General features: G+C 40.3%; 1 protein-coding gene across 1 annotated transcript; it reads right to left on the reverse strand.

The window, feature by feature from the left end:
- Positions 1 to 266: 266 nt before the first annotated feature.
- LOC108138452 (mediator of RNA polymerase II transcription subunit 15) lies at positions 267 to 2,586 on the reverse strand. The gene has a single exon (XM_017260654.2). It carries the CDS (start codon positions 2,404 to 2,406, stop codon positions 421 to 423), a length of 1,986 nt encoding a protein of 661 aa, XP_017116143.1. The 5' UTR covers positions 2,407 to 2,586; the 3' UTR covers positions 267 to 420.
- Between the last annotated feature and the right edge of the window lie 18,831 nt (positions 2,587 to 21,417).

Consider the following 21,417-nt stretch of genomic DNA (forward strand, 5'->3'; position numbering starts at 1 on the left):
TTCTCAAGAACCTACAGAACTGAGTGACAAAAACCAAGTTTTCATAATTTAATTGTTAATTTAATTATTGTAAAAGTTGTATGCCCTTTAAGCAAGTTCAGAGTAAGGTAAAAAAAATGTCTGGATTTGCTTAGGCTACTTGTCAAATTACCTATCAATAAATAAATAAATATCATTGGATCAACCTTCTAAAGGCTCCTTTAATTTTCCCTAAGAACATCCAGTATAGATTAATAAAAACCAAATTTTTATAAAGAATATTTAATGTGGAAACTTTGCCATCCAATTGGGAATGCCAACTTGTTCATTTATTTAGATTTAACGAAAAAGCAAACCGGATAGATGGGTAACCAGCGTCCATCAGCGTTGGAAAAGTGACAGCCAAAAAATGACTGATCAAAATCGAGGAGCACAGATGTCCTATTTCCAGGGCTGATTGATTGGCTTGGCACGCTTCGATCCCTTGCTCCTGAAGGCAATGGTGAGATGGCACTTGGCGGGAGTCCGTTGGTCGTTCGATGGCGATGGCGGCAAACCCAACAGGGCAATGCTGCCCAGGCTGCTGTCCACGGGTATGGAGCGGTTCCTTCGCCTCGGCTGGGCGACTTGGCCACTCGAATTTGGAGGACTTTGCTTCGGCGGCGGCGGCGGCGGCGTCGGCGTCTGCGTCGGCGGCGGGTTCACAATCCGCTCGCTGGTGGCCATGGGCTGGCGTCGTTGGCGCCTGTCGTTGGACAAACGCTTTGTCCGCGAGCTCACGCGCTCCACAGAACGGTGATCCTGCTGTTGCTTCTTGGACATCTGCCGGCGGGCACCTCGAAATAGGCCCGATCCATGGGACAACGGGTCGTCGATGGCCTCCTCGCGTTGCAGTTCCCTCATCAAACGCTCCTGCTCGCTGCGATCGTGTCGCTGGCGTTTGGTGAAATTCGAACCACGTCGCATTTGGGTCATCGCAAGTGGCTGCTGCTGCAGTTGCGGCTGAACAGCCGTCAGTCGGCGCAGGAGCTTGTGGGTCTTTGCCTTCAGCAGGCGATGGGGTGGTATGCCCACATCCGGACTTGGTGTCTGGGTGGCTCCGGCACCGCCTTGGAATTGATACGGCGTATACCAGGGTAAGTTCACATTGCGCATTTGACGCATCACGTGTGTGGTCCTCTTGCGGCTCTTCAAATGGACTGAGTTCGACTGCCCTCCGCTTCCGGGCATCTTTTCCTCCAAATCCAATTCTTTTTCATCCAGACTCTGCGGCTTTGCAGCAGGCAAGATCTTTTTTTTTATTTGATATCCTCCAACCAGTCTCCTTTTGGAACGCCCCACCAGCCAGGGTTTATCGTAGTTCCTATGCACCACAGGTTGTTCCTTCTGGAGCGTTTTAGGCTTGCGCCTGACCTTGGTCCTTGAACTGCGATAGAAGAGGGTACCGAAGGCAATCTGCCTTTCAGATCCAATGGTTTGCGCAGACTGCCTTCTTTGAATTGAGGCCACGGAACGAGCTGCTGATATGGCGCGAGGGGCTGGTTTGCCCGTTGGTGACCCCAATCCAGAGGTTGGTGACCTCAATGGGGAGGGATTAGGTAAACGATTGGTTGAGCAATTGTTGGAGTGATCATTTTGCTTTGGATTCTGGGCGTTCTTCTGCACTTGCTTTTGTTTCTGCATCTTCGGTGGCATCTGTTGCTTCTTCACCTGCGCGACATTCTCCTCCTGCGGGTTCTTTTTCTGGTTGGGAATCACCTTCTTGGCAGCCGGTTCCTGCTTGGGCTGCTGTTGCTGCTGCTGCTGCTGCTGCTGCTGCAGTTTACCGCCCTTCCCAGCGGCAGCTCGATGGAGACGCCTGCGGGAACGCTTTAACGCCACCGGTGGAACGTGCAACAGGATCTCGCGACGTTTCTCATCGGGCTTCAAGTGCGTGTCGTCGATGATGACGCCGTTTAGACTGCGACGTCCTGCATTAGCTGCCAGTTGGAAAATTGTGGTGGAGCTTTTCCTACGGCGCGAACCTTTTCGCATCGGAGGAGCAGACCTCTTGGCAAGCGTACCTTTCTTCGGTGGGGTTGTCATTTGCGGTGGTGAGACCTTCTTCTGCATGCGGATCTTGGTGGCTCGTGGCTTGAATGTTCGCTTGCGGGATGAACGCGGTTCGTGGAGGAGGAAATCATCGAAGGCCTCCTTCGACTGGGTAATCAGCTCATTGAAATTCAAGCGATCCGGCTTGGCAAAGTACATGTGGCCCTTGTAGTCGGCCACCTCGCCGAGGGTATGATGTTCCGCCACCACCTGGGCCACCACGCGCTTCATGCTGGTCCGGTTAAGCTTCAGGTGGTTGGCCACATTGCGGGTCAAGGCCTTGAGGGCACCACCGGAACCACCCACCTGCGGCGAGTCCCAGATTTTCGTCTGCATTCCTTCGTTGCCTTCGGCAAATGTCAATAATGTATAATGTGGTTAATGCACCAACGAGAACAATTAATTTATGCTTAGACCGAAAGACTCCTCTGCTCTGTGTGTGTTTCGTAATTTGGCTTTCAAAATGTTAATTTTTTTTTTTTTTTTTTTTTTGTTTAGCTGTCTATCCGGTATCTTTGGGCTTTGAAGTGTACTGTAAAAATGAAAGATTTGCTGAAAGCACTTGGAAAATATGTGTATCACTTGGTATTACAAGGCTCAACTGTTGGATAGTTCAACGACTACTGAGGGGAGGGGGTTTGCTTTTGCTTACAATCGTTAGGAGTGATCCTTGGGCAGCTGAACCCGCTGAGTCCGCTGCGGAGCAGGTGCCCCACCAGTAGTGTAGCCACGTGCTGAGTCCCCCTGAGAATATCCCCTATCAATGGGCACGAAATGGGCAATCAAGCGTCAGGAGGAGGAAAACACTATAGAATCGACGGGGAAGTGAGCTGGTCCTCGCAAAGGTAGAAGTACCTCTGAGTACCTCAAGAAAACCATCCAACCTGACCGCAAGAGACAACATGAAGGGCGAGGGACGGGGGGGGAGAAGAAAAATTATAAATGATTTCATTAAGGCGAGAGAATCGAGGGTCGTCGTAGGTCAGGAACGCAAACGAAGGCCGATGCACCTGCAATTTGTGGTGCACCTTGGGCAGGTGAAGAGGACCTCTCATTTAGGGGTGGGAAAAATGATTTACGCAATGAGCGAGACACTCACTTCTGATGATGATGACGCTGACGATGACGATGACGATGGTGATGGTGATCCGCTTCAGTAACGCCAATGGGGGTAGCGAACCCAAAAACTGAACCGAACCCTTTGCAAAGTTCGATACAGAAGCCCCTCTTTTCTACGTTCTCCGTGCTCCGATCTCCTTACCTTTTTAGTTGTATTTGCGTGTGTGTGTGTGTGTTTTTTTTATTTCGTTTGCCTCGTTTGGGCCACTTAACCGTAATTAGGGCTTTTCAATATTATTAATGATGATGGTCGCTGGTCTGGCTGGGCCTGAAAATGTGGGAAATGCATTGCGAATTGATGACGACTACGATGATGATGGCGACCACCGCAGACAATGAATGCAAAAATGCTAAAATGCAAACACGCAAACCCAAAGCGCAACAATTTTCGAACAGCTCTTGCCTCGCTCTATTTGACTTTTGTTGTTTGTTTGTTTGGTGGTTGGTTTGGTTGTTCGTTCGGTTGTTGGTTGGTTGTCCGCTGTCCGTTGTCCGTTGTCCGTCTGCCTGTCTGTCGGTCGGTCGCTCGTTGTTGGGCCATCCATCCATACGTTTTTAGCGTTATCAGTGCAAAATAATCTTTCAATCAGCCAGCCCTATATGGGGTTCCTACTACTCCCAGTTCTCAGTTCTCAGTTCTCGGTTCTCGGTTCTCTGTCCTGTATTCTCTCTATGCAAACGGCCAGCGAAGCGTGACGCCAATTGTTGCAGTTGCAGTTGCAGTTGCATTTACAGGGGTGCTGGGGAAAAGCAGGGGTTTCGGCACTTGAAGGGCTTGCAATTACAGTGAACCCAGAACCTATCGTAAGGGCCAACTTTGTTGAGGGAAAAACGAGTGGGCAAACAACACACACTTGTTGCTCGCGGGTGTTGAAGTTGCAGTTTTGGAAAAGGAAAGCGAAAGACAAGCCACTGCGAAGAGCAAAAGCAACCCGCTGTATCCTAACGCCAATTGAAGTCTATTTTTGTGGGTATATGTGGAATTTAAAGGGCGTTTTAAGGCAGATATCTGAAAAGTCCTATAATAAAAGATCGCATTTGTCTTGAAATAGTTGTGTCATTGAATGTTAAATGTGGATTACAGCTTATTGACTACTATAATTCGGCAGCGAGAAGATTACGTATAATAAATCTTTCGTAAAATAAGATATACACATTTTATGCAGATTATTAGATAGCTAAACAAAAAATTGAATTCGGTATTAAATGGGCAAAGTTGTAAGTTCCAGAAGTGAACTTGAGGGTCACCTTTCTGCAAGCCATCGGAAAACTGAAAATATTTAACAAACTTTTGGATAAGAATTTGAAAGTGGCGCTATGATACTTAACAAAATAAAAACGACATGGAAAATTAATTTCATTAACATGTCACAGTAAAGATATTTCAATATTTTATTCAATAATCGATACCCAAGTTCATTTTTTTTGTATTGTGTAGATTTGTGACCATAGTTTTGTATATGATCTGTTATATAACATCCTCCTTCCCCTTTTTAAAGCCTATAACCTTTCGTACTTTCAGCCCAGTTGCGTCTTATTTGCTCTACCGTTTGCGGGCCAAAAAAAAAAAATACAAAAATAAAAAAAAACGAAAATAACAGAGAAGGCGGGGAAAAAGAAGAAGAGGAAGCGACTTGCGACCGGGAATCATTTAAGCATTGCGGTGTGAAATTTCACACCGATTGCAATAAACATTCAACATTTCAGGCGGCCCAGGCCCAGGCCCAAACCAACAAGCAACAAGCAACAACCAACAATAAAACGAATAAAACCCGGCGTCGAGCGGAGAGAAAGGCCAGAAAAGCGGCGACCCTTGCATTGGAACAAAATCAATCAAACAGACGGGCTGCGCATGCGCGCACGCCGGATGTGGATGTGTTGGTAGCCCAGCAGCAGTTGCTACTGAGGGGGTTAAGGGGTCTGCACAGGGTTAAGGGGGGAGGGGGAGGGTGAGGGGAACGCAAACGGGAACTACTGGCGTTAATGGTGTCACTAAGTACGCCACAACTGACGGCCTTTGAAGCCGCGCTCTGATCATCGAATGGAACCAATAAAAGTCGCCTTCCCATTGTCTTTATTTGCGCGGGTTTCATTTGCACTGTAAAAAAATAAGCTACTCTCAATCCTATATAACTCAACCCAGTTTAAAGGTTTTAAACTTTGATGAAAGTACATTACCATAGTACGTTTAAGTTTTTTAATTTTCTTAAGTTCTTAAAATCTTAAAAAAATGTAAGTTAAGAGACCTTAAGTCATAGTTACCATTACCATTTCTTATCGCGGAATTATATTGTCTTACTTTTTGTAGCGTTAGTAGTCTGAGTAATCATTTAATAATTAAAAATTAAGAGACTTTACTAATTTATTGTAAGTTTCGGCTTTAGAGTTTGTTGTTCTTAATTTGCAAATATACAGACTTTGAGCTAGCGAAGTAAATTGACCTAGAAAATGTATTATAGCATATTTTTTTTTTTTTTGGAAATCCCATTTTCTTTGAGTGCACACATACGCGAACTCACACTTGTATTCGTGGCATTTCCATTTCCCATTTCATTCAATTTGCATTTGTGGCCTGCCCATGGTTGAATGGTCTTGCGGGTGCTACTGGTGGGGGTGGAATGAGGGGTACTTCCAGGGGATTTTTGGAGGGGTTTTGTGGAAGGGGGTGTACGAAAAGAGTCAACCGGAGAGCCGAAACAATTCAATTGTATGGCGACTAGTTGGGCACTCGGTGTTGGCTTTCTTGTCCCATCCACAGTTCGTCAGTCGCGGTACATTGCATATCACACATCGCACATTAGCGCTGCCAATGACAATGACGACTGCAGTTCCGATGACGATGACGAACTTTGGTGAAATTAATGGTTGAGCGACTTCTCTGTTGTGCTCGTTCTGCCCCGAATAATAATAGATCTGCATTTTCGAATTCAGTTTGTATTTAATTCCACTCGAAAGTTATTCGATCATGTAAAGAAATTCCATCGCAAAACATAAGTAACTAAAAACATATATGTTTTCTACGCACACACATTTCTTAATTTTTTGAAAGATTTTTGAATTTTTTGATAATTTTTTTTCATAAAATTAGAAAAACTGAAACAATTTTAACTGGGAATGCCATTTGATTGGCAATTTAATGACGAATTCACCGATGAATGACATTCCATCATCTGACCATTAATTCACAATGTTTTGATATAAAAGCGTCCGTTTTAGGTGTTTTTTTTTCAAATTTGAAACAAAAAAATCCTACAGATTCCTTTTTTTGTAACTTGGCCAAAACTAGACGTATGACCATAAGAGTGACTGTTTTGTATAGCTAGCGACCTATACTACCCACAATTATTTTAGAAATAACAAATTTAATTTTGATAGAAAAACCGATTTTTAACAAACGATTTTTGAATACTTTTATAAATGTTTAAAAATGTCATTGCATGGTTTACTATGCAATTTTTGAAAATAAGATGAATAATCTGTAACAATTTAGCCATCCTGTCAAACGCTCTCTCTGCTCTCATCCCGCTAATCATATATCATTCATTTATCAACATTTCCGACATACCCTGAACGAACTCAAACTCAAACTCCAACTCCCACTACTGAAAGACCCTCTCTATAAAGTTTCCTGAGTGCTCTGATAATATGCGGGCGCGATCGGAACCGCAAACGAAGCGATTCCAACCGAAGACCCAATGTTAATTGCACTCGACGAGTCGCGGGCAGACATACATATAAATATTTTTTCCAATGAAACATTTTTATGTTAATTCGAAAAATTGTTTTACAACCAATTAACTTAGCCAATGCACCAAAAAGATCAACGGACAAGATCGCACTGTGCACCCGGTTGAGGGAAATAACCCAGGGACGGTGGTTTCAAAGGAAGGGAATGGGGGTTTTTTTTTTTTTAGAAGGGGGATCGAGGGTGAGTGTCGATCGCATGCCGCTCGGAATTCCATTATGCGACTTGCCAGTTGATGGCCCGTACCAAAGGCTTCTTGGCCAGCGGGCAGGCAGGTGCACCCGATAATACAGAAATACGAAAGTGCTGAATTGCCAAGACACCAAAACGGAGGAACCCTGAAAACTAGATGGTGGTGCTGGATCTAGTATGATGTGCCTTTGGTGGTGGTTATTTCCTTCCTTTTTCCGCGGGATGGATGTCCTGTTGCTGCGGGTCAGTGCCGATCTCTAAATCAATCAAGCGCGGCCAGAAAATAAAAGAAAAACAACCCAAAAACCAAAAAAAAACCATGGCAAATGCGACTATAAAATACCTCGGAAAAATATTTTAAAATATAGAACCGCTGTCAGCAAGCAGTCATCTGTTATTTCTTCTTATTCTAGTAATAATAAACCTAAATAATACAAAATTTAAATAGCTTAAGCAAATATTAATTAAAATTATAGACACAAAAATATTTGTTCTTTTTCTAGCAATAATAAATTCAAATAATCAAAAATTAAAATACCTTTAACAATACTTAATTAAAATAACAGATATAAGGGAAACAGTTTTTTTCTTCTTAAATTAAGCAAATATAAATGACCAACCAAAGTTTTATGTTATTAATTTACTCAATTTAAATATTTTTAGCTTTGATTTTTACCCATTGCGGTTTTTAGTTATTTTAAATATGTAAATATTTAAATTTTTTCATTTGACTATTTTCGGAATTAATTTTAATATATGTAAACGTATTTTAAATTTAAATCATATATAACTATGTATTTACAAAAATTGTATAAACATAAAGATAACCAATTAAATGCCAAGCTAGTAAAAGCAAGACTTAAGCGTATAAGGATTATTAGTGGCTATGCAAGATAAGCTAAAAAACAGTATACCCTTTAGAAAGTCAGAGTGAGGGGAAAATAAAAACATGAGAGACAGTAAAACCATTTCAATTAAAATGCCACTTGGGGTCGTGTGCTGGCTCTTCCCCTTCGTCTTCCCCTGAGCAGAGCTACAGGTGCTACAGGTGACACCAGGTAACCTGACCTGCGGTCGTGTCATGTAATTAGGAACTTCCCCGACCGATCGATCGGTCGATCGATCGATCGATGCCATTCAAATGTGGATCGTATCGGATCGGATCGGCGGCAATAAAGTCATTCGGCAGCTGCTTCTGTATATATATTTATTTTTTCGGGTTGGGCTGTCATTTCCATCCACATTTCCATTTTTTCGGCCCAGTCATGACCCGGCTAAGTGGCCGCTCGTGATCTGCAAAAAAGCGAGAAACTTTCCCAGGCCATCTATAGTATAAGATCCGGCCAGGCGGAGATCTTCATTATGGCCGAGTGGCTGGCTATCTGGCGTTGTCGATCAGCTGGCCAGATGCATCCAGGAACTCTCCGATCCTGCGGCCAACATCTATCCACATCCATCTGGTCGCTTTTTAGATGCAGTTCTCGGCCAATCCCAGCTAGCTTCCGCTAATCTTGGCCAGCGAATCGAAGTCACGTCGCCAAAACCCAACCACGCACTCTTTTTCTCTCATTTTCCTATGGATCTACACGCTGAGGAAAAAAGTCTTGAAGTTGAGCAAACATTTCATCCGGGAACTTATGGTCGAAAGTTATGTACCGTGTTTAGGAAAAAGCCGAAAAACATTTTTGAAATTAAAAATAAAAGTCAAAATATATAAGTCAAAAAGAAGTCAAAGAATATTTTATATGATTGTATTCAAAATGCTCTCAAAATATTTAAAATTTTAAAGACAGAGATAATATGAAAGAAAGGATTCTAATTATTTATTAAAGAATAAATATTTGCATTTGTATTAATTTAAAAATTGGTTCATACATAAATTGTGTAGGCAAAATTTAAGAGCTAGATAAATACTTAAGATTTATTTTTAATAAATTGAATACTTTTATATATTGGTGTATAATTTTGGTGATGATTTGAAACAACACTTTTTAGGCAATCCATAAATGTAAAATGTATTTAAAACTGTTAATTGTTAGACAGTTTTTGGAGTAAAAACTATTAAGAGCAAGATAAAAACTAAAGATATATTTTCTTTGATAAACTTTTAAAGTATGCTAATATTAACCCTTAATTTTGCTTCGGTACATATTTGTTTTTTTGTGATTTTTTGGTTTTATTGTGAGATTGAGAGATGGCAGTCTCCAGTCTCCAAGTTCGAGTGTGCGTTGCCAGGCGTAACCCTAATTGCGGCGCGTCAGCGTATAGGTGAATTATGATATAGAAGTCGCACAGAATTATGGCAGAACTTCGGCTCCGACTGCGGCTGATCGTTGGCCAGATAATCGCTTAGCTCTTGGCTCTTGGCTCGTAGTTCCTCCAGCCCAAGATCCAGCTCAAGTCGGTCAGAGTACAGGCGAACAGCTCGGGTTTTAGCCTCTGTTTCCAGCCTCTATCTCTATCTTTCGGTGGCAGCACAGAAATCAGAGCTCGTTAAAAACGCTCAGCTTGAACCAATCAAAAGACGCGCCGTCGTCGACGATGCCGCCATCGTTGTGGGCCATAAAAAACAAATAAACAACAGCAACAAGAGGGACAACAAAAAATTATTAAAAAACAAAAAAAGTGCGACAGAGATGGGTAGGCGAGCGCTGAGACAGATAGATAGCTAGATAGATAGATAAATGGATGGCATGGATAGAAAGAAGATTTCGAGACGTATATATATAAGTATAATAAAAATGGGTAACGCATCACAAAAATGGTGAAAATGTGCGACTTTTTTTTTTTTTTTCTTTTCATGTAAATTATTCATATCGAAAGTTCATTGTACGAAAGAACGGCGACAGCGACATCGAGTTGAAGTCGGCAGTCATTAAAATATGATCTATGATCCATTGTTCTAGAAATTCAGAAATTCAGAGGTTCGGAAGTTGACTTAGCCCGATTTCTTGAGCTAAAAAGAAATGCGGGAATTTTGAAGGGACAGGAAATGGTTTTAAGATGCCAACAAATGTAATTAAGTTTATGGCTGTGCTATTTATGGCTTTTATAGAAAAAAAAAAATGGAAAAAGCTGTTAATGCATATAAATGTGATCAGTGGAATTTTTTAGAAATTTCCGTTTGAAACCTTGTTCCAATTAATTCATTTTACATACTAATCTAGCCCTAAAAATGAAGCATAATTAAGTTATTTTCAAGTAATTCTAATTTATCAAGTTGTAACTTTAATTTTATTTCTATAAAGATCAAATTATCTTTAAAATAACTCAAGTAATAGTACAATAATAAGATTCGTTTTCATTAGGACCTATTGTTATGCAATCAGCTTAAGGAGAACTTAAGAATTTATTTATTTAACGCTGTAGTTTTCTTTTCCCATAATCTCATTTTATAGGCCATTTCAATAATTAAATTCGTAAGAGATCGCCTGCTAGTTTCCATTGAAGATACAAGCATGTAATCCCCACCATCGGATTTAATATCAACTAAATTCAGTTGGGGCCTAAGCTTTCCCTAAGTCGTAACCCTCGTGGTTCCGGCAGTGTTTCTGCAATTGTCTGCCATCATTATGGTGGTAGTTTAAAGGTATGTGTGCGAGTGTTTGTGTGTGTGGAAAACCTCTTTCCCAGCGTTCTTCCCACAGTTTTACCACCGAATCCGAATCCGCGGGCTGCAGTCTTGATTTCCAATCCATCAGCATGACTCGTTCGCTTTCCGGGGCTCCGAAGACGCTGCCGTGGCCTTAGTTTTCAGTACTCAGTATTCAGTTTTCAGTGTTCAGTGTTCAGTTTCCAGCTTTCAGTAAGTCAGTTTTATGTGGCTCGACTCTGGACTCGGTGGACTATCTTTGCGGCAGCCCTAAGCGGGGACCATTAAATCAAACCACTCAACCACATCAACACCCGGGCGTGCAGCTTATTAAGTTGAATCATAATGGAATCTATATAGCTATAGCTGCAGCTGGGACTATAACTACACTGGAAATGCGGATAAGGCTTTTGGCAATCTAGAAGGCAATGTGGTTCTAAAGATAAATACAATTATCCAGCGCAACAGTACTTAAACTTCTTAAAGGAGTACTTAGGAGAAGCAAAATATAAATTATGTTACATTTGACTTAATTTTTAACTATAAACAAACTTATGTAATAACAAATAAATTATTTAAGATAAAATGTAAATCAATAAATGGGTTTTTAATAAAGTATTGCTTAATTTAAAAGAATAAGGTTATTTAAGCTTAAGGTTTTCATAATACATAATTAGACTTATGCTTTATCTAATCATTTTCTTATGAAAAATAATATTGTTTAATTTATGTTTAGAACGATGTCTACTTGTGATAGAAGATTTTCAAGCATAAAAGTATATAACCTATCTATTGGCTATCAATATTCATATCTATTGAAAAGGGAGCTAGAACAATTTATTTTAATATTTATTTATCAAACAATCAATCATCATTTAAGACACGTTTTGCAATTCCAGTGTAACTTTTTTCGTTTCGTTCTCCCTCGCGGGTTTATCAATTATTTTCGTAGAAGTCTCATCGCCGTCATAGATTCGACTCCACTCCGATCCACTTCACTCCCTACGAAAGCTTCCTATAAATCCCATGCATATTTATGGGGTATGGCAACTTTTGCCCATATTTTACACGTTCATAATTTTTACATTGTTCTATCACGCGAATCGGTTCTCGGTTGGGATTGGACCTGCGATATGTGATGGAATGGGATGGTATGGTATGGTATGGTATGGTTTGGAGGTCCCACCACCCGGGTTCCTTGATATATGGCCTATAAGAAACTGGGGGTTCGAACTGCCTTCGCGGCTTCATCTTTCTCTTTAGTTCAGTTCAGTTCAGTTCAGTTTTTTTTCTGTACTGTTCTGTTCTGTTCTTTGTGGCCATGTAATGCATACTCCATTGCTTTCAGTCATTATGGGCCCTCTGGGCATAAATCAGAAGTTGCCACCATACTTTCTTATACACCTTATAGACCTTATAGACCGACCCCCCCCTTCTTTTGGCGTCGCATGTGCAGCATTTTGAATTATTAGCATTGGACGATGACGTTGTTCTTGTTTGCTTCGGTTCTTTGATTGCCAACTTCTTCGAGCTAAGCGCCATAAGCGCCATACGCCAAATAAATATACATATATATACATAAGTGTGTGTATATGTACGATATATACCCGCCCATATCCGAGTTATATATCATCATCATCGGGTTGCTGTTGGCCATATAGATTGGCGTTGTTTGGTTTGCTCGCATCGTGTAATGTGTGTGGTAAATAGCGGCAATTGGCACAACTCCTCACCTCGACAGGTGTGAGAAGAAGAATAATGTGGGATCGAGGGAAAAGTAGAGGATTTTAAAGGAGGCGACCTAATTTCTGGGGCATTGACTGAATGAATAGGTCTCTGTTTGCGAACCCTTGTAAATTTATAAGTCTGTTAAAGCCGTTAGAAGAAAAGTCTGAATAAGTTTACAAAATACATTTATTTGGAGTTTTATGTTGGTTAAATTTTTCATTAATTATTAAAAATATTCCTAAAAATATTGACATTTTAATGGGTTTTTCTGTTTAAATCGATTTTAAAATGTACAATTAAAATGTACAATTTAATATTGTTCTCCCCTTAAATAAATATTCCTCACATTTGCTCTACACTTTCCAGAAGCAGCTTAATCTGAATGGACGTGGTAACGGTGCGTTATATCATTGTAAGCCCTGTTGTTACTACGCAACGCCAATTTCTCATGGCGAACTCAATGCAAATCACCTCATTGCCCAACGGTGAGACGGAAATGGAGAGCAGCCAGCTACTCCATTAATTAAAACCACTAAATATTACCAACTAATCCGAACCGAACCGAACCGAACCAAAATGGCCAAGCCAAAATGGAAATTAAGAGCCAGGCTTTAGACAAAGTTCAGAAAAGTACAAAAGCCAAAGCCGTGACTCAGTTAACCAGTGGATACAAATAAAATAAAAATGGTGGTAATGCGGGGCCAAAGGGGTCTTATAAGCGTAATCAGCGCATTGGCCGAATGATTTTTGCATAATAAAACACTTAATTTCCATGAGCATTTCCAAAAAAAAAAAAAAACAGAAAAACAAAAAACGGAAAAAAAAACGAGCAGCGAAACTAAAATAATAGAAAACCCCGAACATCTTCGTATGTAATTTCAAATGGGAAATTTATACAGCGAGTTGTAGAAAATCATTAAACAAATCGCACTTTAATAGGCAACAGCCAGACGAGGCCTACGGAAATTTACGACCCGCAGACTCCCCCCAAAAAAACCAAAAGCCAAAAACCCGAACCCAAGCCTAGAAAAATATGTGTATATATGTACAAACTTACAAAAAGAGCAACTTGAACCGGGCTTTGAGCCAAGTTGAACTGAACTGAGCGGAGCATCCAAGCGGTGCAAAATTGAAGTAAAGTGAAGTGCAAAAGACAAACAACAATAGCTGCCGAGTTCAAAACGAGACTCTCAAAATAGAGCCCCAGACTCGGAGAAATAAAAAACCAACAGCAGCCACGACACATCGAAGCACCTGCGCCTGCGCGAAGACCAAAAGCGCAGTCGAAGGTGCTTGCGCATGTGTGGGCGGTGAAAAGGGGAGGCAACTCAAAGGGGAAGGGATGCCCAGTGCACTGGGAAAAATTCGTACAGAGCTTCACACAAGTTCTGCCACTCAAAATTAGATTTCATGAAATCCCACTCTTGTATTTAAATTTAATTAAAAAAATAAATTGGTTTAGAAAAGTAACTTTATATAATTTTAAATAAAAAAAAATAACTTATGAGATTATTAAAGATTTATTAAATGATTGTTATTAAATATATTAAAACAAATTAATATATTTAAAAACAAATTTTTTTTGATGTTTATAAAAATCTTTTAAAATAATTTTAAGATGTTATGTGATCATAAATTGATCAAGTGATCATGTGCATTGTTTTGAATAAAATATTAGTTTGTGAAAGGTTGGATTGAAACAATTAAATATTTGTATTACTTAAGTTAAATATATTTATTTGCTTATATTCATTTATATGTAATGAACTTAAATGTAAAACAGAAAATCAAAACATCTATCAATATTTTTGAATTCGTAAATTTTGTAGCTAATTTTTTTTCAGTGCAACGAGTGCAAGGTGCTTCTCATGCGTTTTTGGCTGCCTGACTAGTGAGAGCTACGCATCGCCGTCGCAAGAAGTCGAGTCGCCCATTACGTTTCAGTGCGCCAGCCAACCAAGCAGCAAACCCCAAAAAAAAATAACAAAAAAAAAAAAAAAAAAGAAAAACACACTGAAGAGAAAAAATATACAACAATAAAGAAGCAACTGAGGCCGATATGTATGCGATTTTTATGTGTGAACGTAGACAAGTTCGGTAGTTAAATAGATGCACAAACACACGGTCGTCGAGTCACACAAAAGGCACTAACAACAACAGCACTAACAACAACAACAACAACAACACTATTCCGTCAGTAAGTTAGACAAACGGACAGACGGACGGACAACAATAAAAACAAGCCAAAGAAAAACCCCAAAGTTAACCAACATTAACATTTAATCGAACCTCATGTTCAGTAGAGCATGTCTCCTGTTACATACGAGTTATCATCCAAAAAGAGGGTGGGTGCCCGCCGTGGGTTAAGAGCAAGCAGGGGAGGGGGTGGGGCCTGCCAGGGGTTAAGGTGGCGGGGGAGGGGGGTACGGTGCGAGGGGGTGGGATCGAGGCAGCGGGAACTACTGAAGCTCTGCAAAAAGACTTTGCCACACTTGAGCTCCACTTAAGGGCTACACTGAACAAAATATAAAAATTAAGAAGAGAATAAACAACAAAATAAAAAAAATATTAATTAAAACTAGTTTTTTAAAACAATTTAGTATATATTTCAATAATATAAAACAGTGATCTTTAAAATTAAATTAACACTTTATTTTTCTCTATTTAGTCATACATTTTAGAATGCAACATTTGTATACTTTAACCTTTGCAAATTAAAAAAAAATTATTTATGTCTTAAAATAAATTTTAAATTTATACTTGACTATCAAAAAATGTTGTTTATAAATAATGTTTTGGTACAATTATTATTATGGTATTATTGGTACAATTTTATTAAGGTAAAAAAAATATTATTTTTTTTTAATTTGTATTTGTATATCTGTATAAAATTAGTTTAACATTCCACTTTTTTTTAGTGCCTTTATCCGTACATATGTATCGGTTCTATGTACTTGTGCTGGCTGTTGCCGCTGATGATCGCTCAACGTCGCCGTCATCGTCGTTAGCGTTGTCGTCTTTTGTTTTCGCATGCGATCGCTGCCTTTTTCCACGCCAACCGATTTTCATTTCCATTTCCACCATTTTGCAGCAGCGTTTTAATTTAATTTTCGTTCGCATTTCATTTGTTTTGGGGTTGCGGCCCACCGTTCGCAATTCGCAATTCGCGATCATCATCGACTTTCGAGTGTGTAAAAAATCACATAAAACCTGCCCTCGATGGCGCCTCTTGGGGTCCCCCCCGGAGTTATAGGGTCAGTAAAAGATCACTAGCCGATAGGCAAAGTAGTTACCCAGGTCTTCAGGCTTGAGGGATCACCGATATCAGATTGGGTAAAGTGATATTTGGTAGAAGATCTGCTTCTTCAGGTGCGTAAATATTTTGTGGGTCGTTTTATAGTCCATAGGTTATAATACAATATTTAGATCACTGATCGTATAATATTTTTCCCCTTTTTCACTTTAATTAACAAGAATCTTTGAGTTTTTATAAGGTGTCATCCGAAAGCTCTTCATAAATAACTAGAGAGATCACATGTTTGATCACTAATTCATTCTTTAAGTCCAAGTTATTTAGATTTTTTTCACTTTTCGGCTTTCTAATTTACGCAACCAAGGTTCAGCAGTACTTCTCAAAAGTCAAAGTCATATTTTCTCAAAAGAAAATTAGCAAGATAACCAAACGAACTGAAAAGACCCAGCTAGCAGCAAAAGCAAGGCGATCTCTGAACTAACTGAAATTAAACCCAAAGACTTAAATAACCCAAGACCGGTGGCAGTCATTTAAAAAACTATGCTAAACAATCCAACACTTGACCAAAGAAAATCACAGAGCTGTAAAATGGGGAAGACAATTTGACAAACGAATATACCTATGTAGATATGAGCATGGGGAATATGCCGATATGGAGGAATGCCGGGCAATCACGATGTGATCTGCGGTTTGGCGAACGCGGCTTCCGAAATGAGACGGCCATGATCCGTGATCCCTTTGCTGATCCACGGATCCACGGATACACAGATCCACGGCTCCGCCTTAACCCATTAAAGGCGAACGTGCCACAATTATGTGTGCGTTCGCAAATTGCTCAATTGCCCGCCTGACCACCAAACCGCTGAAGAACTGAAATGCCCAGCCGAACCACTGGACCACCGCAAATGCGAGCACAAATATTTGCATTTCGCCTGGCACCGCTTATACAATTTATTTGCAATTTTCAATCAAGTCGTGGCCAGAACAAAAACATACAACGGAAAAATGTTGGAAAAAACGAAACCAAAATTGATTACTTTGCAGCATTGCGGTTACAGCAACTTAGTGGCAAGGTACAGTGCGGCTTAATAGCGTAAGGACTTGGATTCATTTTGAATATCAAATTTTTTATTGTTTTCAATAAATAATAATTATTAAAATACAATATTTGTATTAAATACCCCCCTTTGATTCCAAAAAGTAGCTATTTAGCTTATTAAATTTAAATTTTGAATAACACTATATGCATGACATTTATATCTGATTTTTGAAATTAAAACTAAAGATTATCTATGATCAATTTGAAAAAAAAATTTCTAGATTTATATCTATTCAGAAATTAATAAGCACAACTTCTTTTGAAACGCACTGTAAATCGCTGGTGTGGCCCACACCGATTCGATCACGTTTCAATATTTTGAGGTTTTCTTTATGGATTTGTGGGTCCATAATTTATAGCGAAAATTTGATCAATTTGGATGGCGCTTAACTCACGGGTGGCATTCGAGTACTTGCATTATTACCCATTCTTTCTCATTTTTTATCTCAGTTCTTTCTCCAGAGATCTCCAACTCTCGATACGTTTTCACGCATCAACTAAAATTGAACCCATGAAATGCAGGAAGCGCAATGTATTTTGAAGATCTTTGTGTCGGCTTTTAACAAATCTTTACGATATGTCATTAAAAACAAAAACACACACACACACACACATCATACAAAAGAGAAATACTCTATATATATATGGGTAAATAGTGTGCATATAGAATAGACGTACATACAAGTGAAGTCGAGCGGCGTTTATCGCTGTCGGCAAATCGGAAGTTTAATGGGTTAACGATGGGCACACCGAGTCGAGAGTGCGACAGAGAGCGTCCGATATCCCCTGCTCAAGTTGGACTAAAACTAAGCATGGCAACAAATAAACATATAAAAATGAAAAAAGAGAAACAATCATAAAAAATTGCAGCCGACACGACCGCGTTGCACCACCCGGTGGTGCTGGTGGCAGCCGCTTTTGGACCACCTTGGTGGCAATTCTATCCCATCCTATACCACACCACACCACACCGCACCATCGGAAATATTTTTGGGGAGATGATACACATCGGTGTTTAGCGCCACGCAGATGATCTTTATTAGCGATCCATCGGATGAACCTATCGCCGTCTAATGATTTGATATGTGGCACGACCTCACTTGATCTGAACTCACTGTAGATAAATCATCTTGGCCATTAAACGAATCGTTGATCTTTAATTTGATAATTTCAGATTTTTGGATTGCATTTTATGATTGGTCACCGAACTTTTGTCAAACTTTCAGAACTTCCATGATATAATCTGCAGCCTTAGGGTTTTAACAATAAACTTATCGAAAATTTGCCAGTCTGCTAATATTTACGAGCAATTGAATTATTCTTAAAAAATGATTTATGACATGTCATTTGAACTTACTATACACAAATCACCTTAGTCTCATGAAGTATTTTAAATTCTGTTGTGTAAATGTCAGTTATAAAAATAAATGTTCATAAATAAACTATTATATACTTAAGAAAAGGCTTTTTAAAATAACTTAACCCTCTTTGAATAAATACTAATATCTTCCACCTCCAATCTTTAACAAATAATGCTTATAGAATGAAACCCACATTAAAGTCACATTGTTAATCTGGACAATCGGAGCCAGCCGTTTTGTAAGCCACCATCAAACCTATCTAATCTAATTAACCGAAGATCATTGCTGTTGTCTTTCCGCCACACTAATTGATCCTCATGGCATAATCAAATATTCAGCATCCGCATGCATATATGTGTACCCAAAGTGATCAAGTGATCACTTAACAAGTTGAACAGGCCTCCTCGCCTCCTGTCGCCTAACGGAAACTCTCAAAGTGAATAAAAAACGAGAAACATTTTCAATTAAGTTAAATTTCTCCACACTCAATTGAATTGAAGCATTCACACGCCCTTTTGCCACACGATCGGCGATCCAGCAATCGCATTGACAACAGAAAAAAAAAAAAAAAAAAATAAACACAAAAAAAAAAAAAAAAGAAAGGAGAGACAAAAACTGAACGCCAAGTTGAGATGCTGATGAGCTGCCGTTGATCATATTAACACCAGGCGGAGTGGAACGATCATCATTGGCATTAATGATCGGCCCAGGCGCGAGGAGATATGCGATACTCATATTCATATATTCCCCGTTCAGACTGCAGCGGCAGTTTACCAATTTATTGAAATGTCACTTTCAATTAAAACTAACTGCTGAGCAAACATAATTCATGCGTCGATCACTGCGCCCTCGCAGCAGATCTTTGCATTAATTGATGATATCAAACTGAAGTGTCCGCATTGGCACATTATCGCTTTGTCTACACTGCGAAAAAGAAGTAGACTCAGGAACTTAACTAAATTATAAAATCATCACTTATTAATATGTCATGCTTCCATAATTATTAATATATTGTTGAATTTTTTACATATACAAAATTTTGGCATTATAGCCAGATTTTTCTTTCAGTGCCTGGCAGCTGCAATGGTCCAACTTGACCCCGGAGACAATGCCCATCTTGGCACTCATTAAGCAAAGATCTCCTCCACTCTCCTTTGTCTGATATTGACTTATGGCATTTTTATTACCAGTAACCCCAACCCCTTCTTCTTTTTTTGTTTTTTTTTTGTGTTTAAGCTTGCAGCGGCATTCCGGGAATTTTTCAGGCTTACGGTCGTATTGCATCGCTTGGTGTGGGCCGCAAGGAGCCACCAAGGACATCATTATCATCATCAATAAAGAATAATTCCTGGCAAACAATTCTATTGAACAACAACAAGAATGAAGCAGAATCGTCGTCGTCGTCGTTGTCGTTGGCCCACCAAAAGTGCCATTATAAAGCGAAGCTTCTGGCTCGTGTTACAACCGCTGACCAAGAATCCCCGGTCCGAGTTCCAGGTTCCCTAGGCTCTCCAGGTCTATGATCAGCGATCGCTGGATTGCAGCTCGGTGGCGCGGCTACACAATAGGGGTCACAATGAATGGCAATTTTTTCAAACTGTCAAAAATTTATAGTTCGAGCTGCCTGTCTGCCAGGCCAAGCAGAAGTCAGCAAACAGGAGCGGTTCAGTTCGTTAAGGGTCTGTAAAGGTATAAGAAAGTATTACTCAGCAAAGATAAACTAGAAATAAAATATGTTATTCTTATAGAAATACTTACATTTCGACAGCTTGAGATATGTGTTTTGCTGTATTGCATCCATACCTCTTTTTGTAAAACTTTTGCTAAGTTAACTTTATAACCATACATATTAAATAATGTTTATCTTTCTACTTAGAAAGGTAATAAAACAACTGAAGATGTTATTTAAATTTAAGCACTGAAGCTCTTTACGGCCCCACGTTGGGCGCCATATAAAATTGCCACCGCCTCTTTCCATTATTGTCCGTCCCGATCAGAGAGTGGCCATCAGTAGTCGCCCACCTACTGAGGGCGTTCCTCGCATAACACAACCGAATCCGAATCCGAATCCGCATCCGAACCCAAGTCCAAACCCAAACCGATGGATCCCCACCCACAGCTCCTCAGCATCATAGTTTCATAGCTTTATAGCTTCATAGCTCCATCGCACCTTCACCAGAACTCCCACCACTTTTTCCTCGGACTCTGGGCAATAGACAAATAGTGGCCGGGCGAGAGGCGCGCGCTGGTCGATTTATAAAGGTGGCTTATTATTGCAATTTAGCCACTGGTTTTGATTTTGCCAGGCATAAAAACACAGCGAGAGGTCTGTGAGAGGAGTGTGCGTGTGTGTGTGTGTGTATCGTCTGGGCGCGAGACGAGACAAATGTCATTTGGCAGCATTCGAGCGACTATATAGGCTGTCATGATCATTATCGCAATATATATTCCCCTACCGAGAAACGGCACGCACAGTCAAAGTCGAGAGCTGCTGCTGTAATCCCAGCTCATCTCGCTCGGAATCGCTGTGGTTGGTCCGCGTCTTCGTCTTCGTCTTCGACTCCGGAATCCGGAATTCGGAATTCGGAATCCCTTCTCTATGGATGAATTGTTGAGGCGAAAGTGAGTTATGCCCTCGGCGCGTGCACTGGGCCAATATCCTGCTGTGTGACACCGTCCCGTCGCTTTGCTTTTGGATGGGTTCGGTTCGGTTCGATTCAATCCGATCCGATCCGATTCGAGTCGAGTCGAGTCAATCTGGTGCCCCACCTGCCCTTGGGCAGTATAACCTGGCCTCTCTTCCTGGGCCACTCATTTGTAATTTATACCCTCCAGCCAAGCAGTCAATAAATGTCATGTTTGTGTTGTTGATTGTCCACACCACCACTATGCGAGCCACAACCAAAGTCCAAGCCGAAGCCGAAGCCCAAGCCCAAGACCCGTTCTCGTTTTCCCTTTGAGAGAGGTGCTCCAGTATTCGAAATCGCAGGCATTCCTCTTGCCAGGGCTCCTCGCTTTGCGATTTGCATACACAAGATCAATTGCAGGTGATTTGTTTAGCTGTCGAAATCGTCGTCTTATCGTAACTCATTACGAGATTTATTTTGTTCAACAAATGCAGAAGGTGTGATTTGTCTTTGTACCGATCACAGTCCTGCTCGCTCTCTTTCTTACCCATCTACCTTGCCCGATTCCCCTTGCCGATCTTGGCATTTATTTTTTATTGAGTGAATCATGCATCAGGAGGCAGTTCCGTGC

The sequence above is a fragment of the Drosophila elegans genome, unplaced genomic scaffold (genome assembly GCF_018152505.1).
Source record: "Drosophila elegans isolate 14027-0461.03 unplaced genomic scaffold, ASM1815250v1 contig_149, whole genome shotgun sequence".
Classification (NCBI taxonomy): Eukaryota; Metazoa; Arthropoda; class Insecta; order Diptera; family Drosophilidae; genus Drosophila; species Drosophila elegans.